Source organism: Limulus polyphemus, unplaced genomic scaffold, assembly GCF_000517525.1.
Source record: "Limulus polyphemus unplaced genomic scaffold, Limulus_polyphemus-2.1.2 Scaffold382, whole genome shotgun sequence".
Taxonomy (NCBI): domain Eukaryota; kingdom Metazoa; phylum Arthropoda; class Merostomata; order Xiphosura; family Limulidae; genus Limulus; species Limulus polyphemus.
The window spans coordinates 578729-593338 of NW_013665992.1; the positions used below are offsets into that span (position 1 = coordinate 578729).

General features: G+C 29.6%; 1 protein-coding gene across 2 annotated transcripts in view; it reads right to left on the bottom strand.

Moving 5' to 3' along the window:
- Positions 1 to 2846: 2846 nt before the first annotated feature.
- LOC106457863 (serine palmitoyltransferase 1-like) overlaps positions 2847 to 14610 on the bottom strand; it is a 40292-nt gene continuing 28528 nt past the window's right edge. For both annotated transcript variants that reach the window (XM_013917313.2, XM_013917312.2), the window contains exons 10-15: positions 12330 to 12437; positions 7911 to 8006; positions 6338 to 6434; positions 5555 to 5609; positions 4938 to 5046; positions 2847 to 4128 (exon numbers count right to left, since the gene is read on the bottom strand). In XM_013917313.2, coding sequence (XP_013772767.1) covers positions 3964 to 4128; positions 4938 to 5046; positions 5555 to 5609; positions 6338 to 6434; positions 7911 to 8006; positions 12330 to 12437 — 630 coding nt within the window. In that variant the 3' untranslated portion in view covers positions 2847 to 3963. The remainder of the gene's footprint in view (positions 4129 to 4937; positions 5047 to 5554; positions 5610 to 6337; positions 6435 to 7910; positions 8007 to 12329; positions 12438 to 14610) is intronic.

The following is a 14610-nucleotide window of genomic DNA, read 5'->3' on the forward strand; positions in this document are numbered from 1 at the left end:
AGAAGCTCATGACGTGTAACTAGCGTCACATGACTTCCGCTGTTGTAACAATATTGTACCAACCCAATTATGTGAAAAGTTTACGTTAGTAAAACAGTAAGACATTTAAACACACACACAAAACATACAAAAATGAATTACAAGGAATGCAATTTTCCTCCAAACAAGAGACATCGACTACCTTATGAGCTGATAAAATGATACATAAAAATAGCTGTTGAAAACTGTCGTTCAAAGTGTACCAAACTTTAACACCTCTAGATCTGAAGGTTACTTCAAGTTGAACTGTTTCCTTCATTACATCCCCTCCTCACAGGAATTTCACAATCAAGCATTACCTCACCTGTGTGATTTTCTTCTCAGAAGACGGTAGATTTGAAAAAGCTACATGCAAGTGTCAAAACTAGTTACCTAGTCCTTGTACTAATAACCTGTTTTAGTAGGGTTTTTTTTTTGCTCGTTCATTTCACACATGTTTATTTTTTTCATATACTGTTGTTCTTAAACATGGGTATTTGCACGTTTACATTTTTCACTGGTAAAAATTTGGGCAGGCATATTCATGGCACTCTGTGTCCGTTTTTTTTTAATGTATGGATGGGCCGGATTCTTTACAGTAGATTTGTTTGTAGTTAAGCACAAAGGGTTACCTGTGTTCTTCTCACCACCGGTTTCTAGCGGTTTAAGTCTGCACTGGGGGAGGGGGGCATTACAGTAGACGTCTGTGACTTGTTGGTGGTAAATTTCAACAATAAACAAACAGCACAGAGCCCACTTATATATTAAAACAAGTCAAACATGTATACAAATGTTCATTACACTATTGGTTATCACAGTTGTATCCAGAGCTTTTAACTGTCTTTTTTCGTTAAAGTCCACACAGGTTGGTTCAGTTACTTTAGAACACACTTTGACAAGACAAGTTATTCTTCTCTGCTCTGTCATCACAAATCAATCAATGATAACTTCACTTTATAATCACCACCATAACTGTTGATTACCACAGTTGTATCCATAGCTTTAAATAGTTGTCTCTTTTTCGTCAAATACCACACATGCTGGTTCAATTACTTTAGAACACACTTTAACAAGATAAGTTATTCTTCTCTACTCTGTTATTGCAATACAATCCGTGATCATTTTACTTTAACAATTGCCACTATATGATCTTTGTGGCTAAACTCACAATCACTAAGCCTAGATCTATTTCTGTATATCTTTCACTAACTTGAATTACATTTTGGATTCGTATTTATATACAGCCCAACAGAGGCCTAGAGCTTTCCACATACTATGAGATATTAATGATGGAATAATGTTCAATGGTAAAGAAAAATTTAGAAAGTTCTAGTAACATGATGCAATAATACAACAATCGCTAGTTCACAACTACACTACGTATGCTTCGTAAACAAATCTGCAATAAACTATTGTTCCAATAATAACTAAATTTAACACTTGCACTACATAACTATCTAAATCATGATTCTTGTACTAAATTTAAATGGAAACAGTCGTGCATATCTAACACTCAAAGTGATCGATCTTCACAAATTCATATCTAGTGACATCATATAATTATTAACAACTTGAGTGAATTTGTTTTATGGTTAAGCACAAACTACACAATGGGATATTTATGGTGTGTCTACCACAAGTATCGAAACCTGCTTTTCAGCAGTTTGAGCCGTTAGACTTACCACCAAGCCACTGGGGTGCAACTTGAGTGAAAGTAAAGAGAGTATGGTGTTTACTACACTATAACAGGGTTCTTCAGATCAGTTGGAATACAACAGACATAGTAACACTAATTGAGCTGATATATTGGCAAATTGCAATTGTTATGGTGTAAAGTAGACTGAGTTTGACACACAATTTTTATGTTTTTTTTATGTTGCTAAACAGTGGAATTAAGATCAGGAATTTTTGAGACTATGTTATTTATTTAACAGTAAATTCTATTGCATGAATACTCTTTCATTACATCATAGATTTTTCTCTGATCTTTTTTATCAAGTGGATGGAGAGTATAGATGTATTTTTAATTTAATTTAATTTTTAAAAGATGAATAAATTTTAGTGCAATAACAAGAAAAGATATACACTTTTTCACACAAAACAGTGAATATGAAAAAATGCCATACTGGCAACAGAATACATTTATTGTCACGAGGCAAAGCCTCTTCATCCTCCTAGACTAAACAAAATTAGGTTGTATAGCTGTCATCAGTTCACTAGGAAAAGTAAGATTTGTAAATAAATAAATTAGTTTAGATACTGCAGAGTGCACAACTATTGTATTTGTAAGAATTAAGCATATAAACATGGAAACTGGTTGCCTAAATCTATTTAAAATTATTGATATTATATTTGTAAGTAATTAACAAGTTTTTGATATTCACAATTGAAATGTGCTTCGATTATTTTGGACTGAAATCACATTCCAAAGTTCTAGCCATTAAATTTGGAATATATTGTACTCTATCTTTGATAATTCTTGGTTTGAAAAAAGTTGACATCAGTTCTTTGTCAATTTAACCCTTAAAAATAGAAAACATAACAAAGGCAAAATCAAGAAAACTAGTAACTTTATTTTTCAGGTTTGGTTAGCTGATAACAATTTTCTAGTTTATTGAAAAAAATAAAAAGACAATCTTTCTATGTATGACAATAATCAGCATCAACTTGTTTTTTAGACTTGTAACAGTATTCTAGTAATGAGTCACTTTATAAGGTATTTTAATAATAACTACCCTGAAGATTAGTGGCTAGAAATTTTTATTTTTCAAATTCACTATCCAATTTCAAAGTTATTAATATTTAAAAACAATTAAGTTTTTTTTAAGTGCAAATGATATGTCATTATATGAAGTGAGAAAAACTCTATACACATATCACATACATTTTTCTGTATTGGTTAGGTAATACATGATTCATCAGTTATTTTGGAAAGAAAGTCTTCCTTGATAAATATTCAAGGACATTTGTATACACTTATGTTTGTCTTACTTTAGTTTACTAAAATATTGTTTCTGAGTTAATACTATCAAGAGAGATTATTTTTAGTCAAAGTAAAATTATGACAAATTTATTATTTGTATGTAGAACTCTCGTTAGTTAAAACAAACAAGCTTTATTTTTGTTTGTAAGTCCATCTGATCTAATACTAGTTACTTTTTTATGTTCCTTTAAAACTGCTTTAGGAATAAACATGTAGTGACAAAAATTTTAAGATAATATTAAACAAATTCGTAAATATATTTTTTGTTTAATCTTTTCCTTCACTCTGTTTTTACAGGAAACTGAAACAGCATACTGGGGCACACTATTAAGTAAACAAACATCTACTGTTTTCACCATAATATTTATGAAACCTAAGTTCTTCAATCTGAATAGTTTTTCTGTTAAATATTAAGAAGCATTTTCTACAAATTGTGCCTTGTTAAATTATTATTATTTTTTAAATATAAAACTAACCATGTTCTAGGTTACAAATGTTTTATACATGCAGTTTATGTTCAAAACCACCTCTTCAAACTTTTGGAAACTGACTAGGTATTGTAATGGTGCAAAGATTTTACTAAGTTGAATGTTATCATAATTGTGCTACTAGTGTTATGTTCATCTACAAGTGTAACACACTGGTTTGATATGAAACATACATTTAACACTGCTAGTGAAACTAAAAAAGTACAAGCTTAATGATTTTTTACTGTTTTTGGCAAACTCTTTTTATACTCTGGATATCAAACACTCATCAGAATAGTGTTAACATTGAAAATGCTTCAGTATACAAGATTATATTAAAAAAAAAAATTCACAAAAAAGCTGATACTTTCCTTAAGTTCAATATGTACATGTTAATTAAGACTGTCGATGAAGAGGAACAATATAGGAAACAAACCTTTCCTAAATGTACCAACTCAAATTTGTTTTTTTACTCCAAGAAAACTTGTAGCAACATCACAGTAAAGTGTCACTGTTTTTTTCCAAAAGAGAAACTACAGAAGATATTTCTTCTTCATCTAGAATTGCACTAACAATCAAACGAATGCTAGGTGGAGGGACTAAATGTTCTTCTTCATCAATGTATCTAGCTACAGTCAAAGCCACACCTTCTTCTTGCATCTGAAACAAGAAAGAATCATGTTATCTTTGGTATAAAAGTTGAAATATGAAAACAATAAGGACACTAGGATACAGTCAGAGCCCCATCTTTTTTATGACTAATACAACAAAGAATCAACTATTACATCACAGACATATGCAAATTCTTTTTTCCTGAAGCCAAAACAGCAGCAAAAGTATATTAATTGAGTTTAAATCAGCAAAACTATAATAATCAGTGTAATGACCATGTTTTTTCTTCAAAATTTTTCAGATGAATATTTAATATTTTTGAACACGTGTCAATACTTGAGTTACACGAACACCTCTTTTCATGTTCATTGTATCATACGTTATTCTTAAGTAGGTTTTTAAAATATTAAGTTAATTCTTGAAAAGAAAGATTCTTGTGTTATGAAAAATATTAAAAATAATATGAATTACAGCATACAGTTGTTTTAAATCTCAACAGCCTAAAACTCAAGTGTTAGTCACTTCATGGCTGGAAAACATCGTCGACAATAAATGCTTGTTATAGTTTTAAAGTTTTTAATTTATGAACATATTGATTACATTTCACTATTGTACACAATAAGTTAAAAGAAGGATGATATGATATTTCATATTTTGACAAAATACAAATTCAATGCAATATAATTATTTTATTTATTAAATTTAAGAACATTTAACTTTTTCACTGCAGCTGAGACGTATATTTTTCAGTGCACTGAGAAATATACGTCAGAGCCTCAGTGAAACGGTTAAATATCTTGTTGTCAAAGTATGGTCCATTTAAAACAACCATCATGTGTTATGTAAACAGTGCATACATGATCCACAATCTGCTCCAGAAGTTGTTGTGCCTCTGCTCGATCTGCTGCCAACCGTAAATGCTTCACTGGAGACACTTCATCACCACAGACAAGTAGTTTGGTTAACCTGGAACAAATAATAATAGGAACTTTATTTCTGATTCACAAGCTTTATTAGGTTTGAAGAAATTCTTAAACTTAAATTTGAATGTATAAAAACCAATAATAATTTTTAAAAAAACAGCAATGAGCTTCACACAATTCTACCAGGATTGTCTTGAACTTCAAGTCTTTCAGAATCTTTTTAAAACTAAAGTTTCTCAGAAGGTTTTATTAAATCTAACACTACTTTCCTGAACCATCAAAATTTCATTAAGAAGTCCTAAACTTATTTAGAGTGGCAAAGTTACTTTATATCTTTGTTAGACTCTTAAATACCTGTCAGGCTATTTTTGTTTGAGCAGTATCAAATATCTTACACTTTTCTTGATTCTTTCAAGAATTTATTAATCCTTTCTTATGGTTAGAAAGGTATTATTACTACTTATTCATTTAGATACAATTGAGTATCATCTAACAAACTATGTTAATATGCTATAACTACCTATATACTGAAACAAGATGCATGTGAATACCTTTGGAGTTCTTTATGAGCAAATCTAGCATTCTTCTGTAGTTTTTCTACTAATTCTGTAAAAAAAATAATAATAATAATAATTATATTCAATAAAACCAAATTTTCATCAGTTGTAACTACTCTTCAGGAATTGAGCCATTATGTAATCAATAAAATATAAAAAGATTTGACATTAATAATGTCAAAACTTTTTAATAATAGATTATATAATGTTGGAGATAAAAGTATCAACTCAAGTTAGACATGCACTTCTTCATGTAAAGTTTGTCAACAACATACAACAAAAATAGTCTTTTTACAACACATTACATGAAAAAGGATAAAAAGAAATAAATACTTCACAAGTGATACAACATTGGTATTTTTATGATTGATTACTAAGGAATAAAATAAAACATTTTGGTTTCATTACAACTAATGTAACACCAGCTTATATTAACTGTTAAAATTAACCATGGAAACAGTAACAAACCTGGTTCAGCTTCAGTACACCTACATCACATCATCAATTACAGAGTACTAAAATCAAACAAGGAAACAATAACACCTGTCTTTGACTTCAGTACACCTACATCACACCATCAATTACAGAGTACTAAAATACACCAAGGAAACAATAACACACCTGTCTTTGACTTCAGTACACCTACATCACACCATCAATTACAGAGTACTAAAATCAAACAAGGAAACAATAACACACCTGGTTTTGACTTCAGTACACCTACACCACACCATCTATTACAGAGTAATAAAATTAAACAAGGAAACAATAACACACCTGGTTTTGATTTGAGTACATCTATAGCAACACTAGCCACAATTGACTGAAGGGGTGGCAGAGAAGCCGAAAAACAGTATCCCAGTCCAGAGAGTCTCTGCAAATTTTTAGGTTTTAAAATTACATGATGTTCCATATTCATGATATTTAAAAAAACAATTATGAATTTCTTTATTACATAGAGATCATCTTAAGTATACATTGAAAAATTCAAGTTAACCTGGTTTCCATAGTGCACAGAAATAATCTTAACTTATATAATTTATGATAAAGATGTAACTTGTAAAGAATTATGTAAATAATAATTGAAAAAAATTTTTTTTCTGTAACTCAAGATCTAATATTAAACAAAAAGCTATAAACAGTTACAAAATTAAATCAAAACCTTTAAAAAAATCATAATCAACATTTAACTGCATGATTTTATTTAAATATAAATATAGAACCATCAAACTAATGTGGTTTCTATACCAAAAGAATCTATGTTAGTACACAGGAACTTCAAATAAACCTGTTATTCATATTATACAGAATGTATGTTAACCCTATACACAAGGTTTTGATAATTTTTACCAATGTGATAACCATAAAACTATACATACTATAATCCTGAATTGTACCACGTATATATTTACAAAATGTGGAAAGCTTTTAGTAAACATTACAAGCATATTGTACAGATTGTTTAATAAAATACTTAGAAGAATTTATAAAGTCTCTACTGAGACAGTTTCAATGAAATCTGATTTTCCTTTTAAGAATACAAATACTTCTTTTAATTTTACAGTTTTCATATTTCTTTTGTTTAACCTTTAAAACCTCCCAAACGAATATCAAGTTTTATTTGGTAATACTTTACACCTTCTTTCTTATCGTCTCTATTCTAACTGTAGCAAAGTCATCAACTTACATGAAATGAAAACTCAGAAAATAAAAACCTTCTTTTCTTTTATGGAATGACTTCTGACTGTAACAGTCATGTAAAAATATCTATCCTAACAGCAGCCTCAGCTTTCTAATCTTTTCACATTTGCTTTCTTTTACTTTAAATGATTTAAAGTTGTATTACATGTCAATATGTGAAACACCATACATCACAGCAAAACAGCTTAGTGTAACCAAACAGACCAAGTTATATTATGTGACCTGATGTCATGGGAATTATGAAAACAGGTGATCACAAGAAATGTTTTAATTGAATTTTTTTCATTAAAATATTCTAATGTAGCCTAACAAGTTTCTACTTTTTACAGTTTTATTTTGTTAAAAGTATAAAACAACAAATAAATAAACACTATATATATATATATAAAATTAGAAATTTACCTCTCAGTTTACAGGTCTATTTGTACTTGAGAATACACTTCCATAAGACTATTTTCTTCATATTATGTTGATTGTCCATAAAATACTTCAAAATATATATAAATCATCAGTTACTACAGGAATTTGAAGGTGCATTTTAACCAAACATTTACCAATTTGGCAAATTTAAAGACAAAGAAATTACAAACTAACCTGATTTATACACTACACTAATTTTGTTAACATCCATAAAAAGATGTAAACTTACCTGGTGATCAACAACATAGGAAGAGCCACAACAAAATCCACCATATGAGCCAATAGCATAATCCAGACAAGCTGAAATTAGATCTACATCTTCTACCTACAAAATATAACAAGAACAGTGGTTACAACACAAAAGGAATGACTAGTTTACACAAAATACAATTAAAAATTCCAGATAAACCTACTTAACCAACATTTCATCGTACGTCTTTTTCAGAATAAGGTATAATTGTGGTATGCAGTAAAACATTTCACCCTAAATCTGAAGTAAGTCAAAATGTTGGTTAACCCTTTTGCTACAGGTAGGTCAAAGTGCATGTCATGACCTATTAGAAAGTTACATTCAAACTTTAGTTAAACTACTTCATTATCATAGTATATGAATAAACTTGGCATCAATATGTAGTTAATAAATCAAATATTAATGGTATACAAGTTTTAAGTTCTTAATTTTATGAGAAAACATTTAAAAAAATCCTCAATCTCCCCTGGTATAAGAATTGTTATATTTGTTCTTGAGGTCTTCCTTCATCTCTAATTTATTTACCATCCCTCTGAGAAGTACAGAATTTAATGTACTCATTATAATATAGATATTACTAAGGCAAACCCCAATTCTTGTAATCTTCAATCTAATTTGTTTAGAGTCATAAGTTAGAAAATCAGATCCACTTGCTATGTCCACCTGTCACATCCTCCCTTTCACAAATTTCTAACAGTTCTCTCTGACATTTAATACTATATTATTTATAACCAATATATATTATATTGGTTTTAGTACAGAGAATTGTCTATCTTGTCTTTACTTTTAAATTTTCTGTTGCAATTTTCATATGGACAGGCTTTAAGTAAGATTTAAAGGTGCTTATGCTAGAATTAGAAAGCTAGAAAACTTATGATAGTCATAGGACATTATTTGTTTTGTGCATGTTATTATTCTGTGTTCTTATGTGCATTACGTAAGTAACTAAAAATTATTTTGTGTACTAATACCATTAGTATAAAAAGGTAGGCTTAAATTTAATTGGCAACTGGAAGAAAAAACAAAGAGGTCACAAGCAAATGATATATTTCTTGTTTTTCATGTGTATTCTTTACTTATTATAATAAAAGTAACTAAAATGTAAAAATTAGAAACTTGTTAGGTTAGATAAGATTAGGTAAGAAATGAAAAATAATAGTAACAAACATTCTTTATAAGGTATGCTCACAAGCAGCTCATGCATTACTTCATTCAATACAGTAACATGAGATATGCATTTGGCAAATGATTTACAACTTGTGTAGTGGGATTATTAGTTAGTCATGAGTCAAAGGTCAATGAAACAATAAATTTAAGTATAAATATACTGTTACAAGCTTTAAGTCATTTAGGATAAACAATTGTAGTTTCCTTTTACAATTTCCAGTCATTCTAAAAGGAAAAAAAGGCAAGTTAGATTTATTTCACATTTTTATGGTGGTTAAAAGATCAGTCAATTTGACCAAATGCATAAAAAGTTAGGTTAGAGGGAATAATAGATAAGATGTAAAATATGAATGAAAAAATGTTTCATTTATTTAAGAAGTTTTAGAGATTATGCCAATGAAATTTTACAATTTTCAAATGAAAAGCATTTTTAATCTTAAATGAAAATCACTGCTCTCAAAAGAAGTCAACACTCTGATTCCATATATTAATAGACAAATGTTTAGTAAAAATACTTGATTAACAAATCTGATTTTTTGTATACAAAAGATGAAATGTTTACTAAAAGCTTGCCAAATTTTGGAAAGATACACAAAGTATATTTAAAGTAATAGCATGGAAACTGATGGTCATTTTAGGGTTACAAGGTCAGTGTAATTCAGTGAGCTCATAGTGAGACGGTTAAATAAAGATTTTTCTGAAGCTTAATTCATTTTTAATTGCAGAATGAGTTCTTTACTGCAGTATTTACTACATTACACAAGTGGAGAATTCTTTCACTACATTTCTAAACATTTACTTTCTTATGCAACCATCATCACACCTATTAAAACAGTAGAGTACAATTACATAATACTCCCATGTCTATCTGAGGAAAACAAAAAATGTTATGAAATAGTAATGGCAACCGGATGGTTAATCTACTAATTTTACAAAACATTATCAGAGAAAATACAAAAGAAAAGCAAAAAATTATACAATGCACTAATAATTTGTATGCAAGGCTTGCATCTTATTTTCATGCTGCCATATAGTTTATCAATTTCAATTATGTATTATTATTTAGCGTGTTCTGTATTACTCCTTAGAATTCAGCCAAGCTGTTTGGCCACCTTTTAAACTTCTCACTTTTTACACAAGTCCATACAGCCTCAAGAACATTCCTATTGGGGCTGTGTAAGCAAAACCATAGTTGTGAGTATTTCAACAGCTTCTGTACCATCAAAATATCGTTTCACCACATTCGCTTCCACAATGAGCCACGTTCCTGAAGGAGTGGAATTTATAGATCAGAATCTGCATGTATACTGACGGCAGTCTGGGTTCCATTAGTTTTGTATAGATCACCAACTTTGCTGAAATACAGCCCCAAGCTTGTAATGGTCCTTCCACTACGCTTAACTGAAGATATTTCCATTAGTTTTGTATAGATCAACTTTGCTGAAGTACAGCCCCAAGCTTGTAATGGTCCTTCCACTATGCTTAACTGAAGATATTTCCATTAGTTTTGTATAGATCAATTTGCTGAAGTACAGCCCCAAGCTTGTAATGGTCCTTCCACTATGCTTAACTGAAGATATTGTACATTGATTATAATACCGCCATAAAGCAAACATGTCTCCAGCTTTGTTTATTCCACTGTTTGTGGTCCAACATTCATTTTCAAGTAGAGCACGTTCATGGAGATGACTCTGAGTTAATATGTATCTTACTGTTCTCATGATAGCATTCAAACATGTATTTACAGCAAGGTCATTGACAAGACCTGTACTAAATTATAGTCTATCTTTTAAAGAAAATATTCTACAATACTACACATCACTTTTGGTATTCTACCTCAAATACTTCTATCCTCAAAGTAAAAATTTCACGCACCTTCTACAGAGTCTTGTATACAGTTCCTACAGTAACATGGATGTCTTCAACAGCCAAAACTAACCTTACATTATTGTTATGTGGTATTTCTGTCCTGGAAACCATTACTGGATCTCTCTATTACTGTATGTACTTAATAGACTATATTCCAGTGTGTCACTTTCTGATTAACTCTCTCACTATGGACTCAGTCCCAGAGACCGACCCAGCTCCCATTTTGTACTTGTTATAGTTTTCATACTACAAGTTTTAATACAGTATGTGTATCTTCATAAGTTTAGAAGACATTTGGTAAACATTACAAGCCTTTTCTATAGAAAAATTCAGTTTTTAATGAAGTATTTTTTTACTAAAGATTTGTCTGTGAATATACATAGTATTGCTAAATACTAATCTAAGTGCTAAGTGATTTTCATGTTAAAATTAAAAACACTTTTCTTTGTCTCAAAAATCTCAAATTTTAATTATATAATTTCTAAAACCACTTAAATAAAATTTCAACTTTTATTTCAGTAAAACTATATTTTATCTGTTTTTTTCTCTACCCTAGCTTTATACATGATTGGTCAATTTGCCAACTTCATAACCACCAAAAAAAATAAAATAGAAATAAATCTAAATTACCCTTTTTTCTTTCTAGAATGACTTCAAATTGTAATATGAATCTACATTTGTTTATCTTAAATAGCTTTAAACTCACAGCAGTACACAAATATTTACACTTAAATTTTATTGTCCTTTGAACCATGTCTAACTACTATTCACAGCATTATAAGTTGTAAATCACATGGGCAACGTACGGATCATGTTATGCTATGGAATTACATTTCCCACAAGCTGCTCGCATGTGTGCCTCATGAAAAGTTATTATATTATTACTTATTTTACCTAATCTAACCTTCATTAACCTAAAGAGTTTCATATTTTGACATTTTAGTTACTTTTATGATAACAAATAAAGAATACACACTAAAACAAGAGATAAAGTACTTACTTTTTTTTTTTTGCTGTCGACTGTCGATGACTATTAAGCCTTTTTTTTTTTTTTAAATATATACTAATGGTAGTAATGCACTATATTTTTATTTAATTTAATAATGCACCAAAGAACATAGAATAATAACATGCAAAGAGCAGACAGTGTCCCATAACTATTACAATTTTTCTGGAAGGTGGAATTTCCATAATATTTGCTTTTTATATTATTTTGCCTTACCATTTCCATAATTATTTCCAATACATAAAGGCACTTACATATATACATATACTTGCAAGATTGCATACATAAAGCACATACAACTAGTTATGAAATATAGCCTTATGGATAAAATAAACAGAAATAAAAAATCTACTTACAGGTATATTAAAATGTTCTGTCACTCCTCTACCATTTTTTCCAAGAACACCAAAAGAACAACTTTCATCAATAAATAATCGCACTTTGAACCTCTTCTTTAACTCAAGCTACAAAGAAACCAATACATTATACTAGAGAAAGAACAAGTACAGGTTACTAACAAAATAAATTATGTATATTCATTAGATTATTCTAAAATGTTTAAATTTTTTTCTGGATAAAATACTCAACTTTTAATATGGTAAAATTATAACTGTACTAAAAAACACCTGTACATAACAATGAACTTTTTTAAATTTTAAACCTAAAGAAACTTCACATAGCATCCACTTGTTCAACATATCCAGTGACCACTATATTTTTGTCTAAACCCAAACACCACAATGTACAGCAACCATGTACTTATAGGTTTAATAACTCTTTCATTCTTCAAGCATAGCACTTGAAATCTTGCAAACAATGACTGAAAATTACCTGTCAGTTAACTGGAAGATGTTTTCTGTCAGAGTCAAACTCACGACTTGTCAGTAACTTATATCTAAGCTCAATATTTAATCATAGAAATCACATGGATCACATTTTATGCTCATTTCCCTAAGTAGTAAGTACAATTATTCGTACTTTTCTTATTGTTTCCAAATGTTTTATATACAGAATAACTAATTGTCATGGCTGATCAATCATTTATATTTAATAACTGCAAGTAAACTGTATTACAGTTTATAAATAAAAAGGGAGATAAATCTGCTGTTTCGATTAAATCATCATAGATGAAGGGCAAGGTACCTACAATAGAATTATTTTTCTCCATACAGCAATTTTAGCATATATTCACACAAAAAATCTTACTTGAAATACTGTACATTTTTGTTCTGTCTGAAAATTATGGGCCTGATTTAAAACTCGTAAGATAAGTATTTTCTTTTAACCTTATATGGAAAAAAAGAGGAGTTTCCTTTTCACAGTGGACTTACTAAGTAGTATCTAGTTTTGGCTTCAAATATATAGAATTTGATTTATTATTTCTATCATTTATTAGGTTGTGAACTTTCCAAACTTTTTTGTGAACCACTGTTTTAATAGACCATTAAAAACACAAGATTTCATCTTACAATTTAAATTTTGTTTATTGTCAATCAGAAATCCCTATTTTATACATCCAGTCAGTTTCAACTTGATTGAGATTCATTATCATATTTCTTTGATACTTTATTTTGATGATTGTTGTAAGACTACATAAATGGTATAAATTGAATTTTTTTTTCTAAACAATAAGGTCATACTGGGTTGTTTCATGACACAATAGAAAAAGATTTCATGTTTGTGAGAAGACACAAGGCAGAAAATTTATGTAAATATGGCATTGTGTGTTACAATAACAAGAGAAAAATTTTCTATCCTGGGAATCGAAAAGTCACTGTAGTTTATTTGCTTCAAAAATTCTCCACAAATTGCTTGTAATTATTAGGTTTGTTCAAAGGCATGAAAGACCTTGGACATCTTTATTGGGTAGCTAAGTGCTTTGACAGGGAAATAAAGAGCCAAAAGAAAAATGAATTGTTATTTTTGTATAATATTTCATCTCATCTACATATTACATTAGATAATGTCAGACTGGTATATTTTTACCTACAAATAATTCTTCTAAATTTCAATAATTAAATGAAGACATTATATAAGCAGTACTGCAACTTTGTTACATAAATGCTTAAATGGAAAACAAAAAACTATGAAATGCCCCTTTATCTTGATGAGCATATATTTACTAGATGCTTTTCATTTAATACATGTTGATAAGTCTACAGATGTGAAATGTTTCCACAAAGCTGGTTTTCCTGGAGAAAGACCTGAAAATCAAGTTAAGACAATACACATAACTTAGGAAATGTTACCTTGCCTGTGTTATAAAGTTTCCATATGAAATACTAAGTTGTGTGTTCAATGAATTGGTTCAACTTGAAAACAATTTATCTGTATGCAGTGACAGCTACTGCTTTAGAACTACTTAATACGACCAGGGATGAAAGTGACAGCTACTGCTTTAGAACTACTTAATACGACCAGGGATGAAAGTGACAGCTATTGCTTAAGTAGTTCTAAATTATGACCAGGGATGAAAGTGACAGCTATTGCTTTAGAACTACTTAATATGACCAGGGATGAAAGTGACAGCTATTGCTTTAGAACTACGTAATATGACCAGGGATGAAAGTGACAGCTATTGCTTTAGAACTACGTAATATGACCAGGGATGAAAGTGACAGCTATTGCTTCAGAACT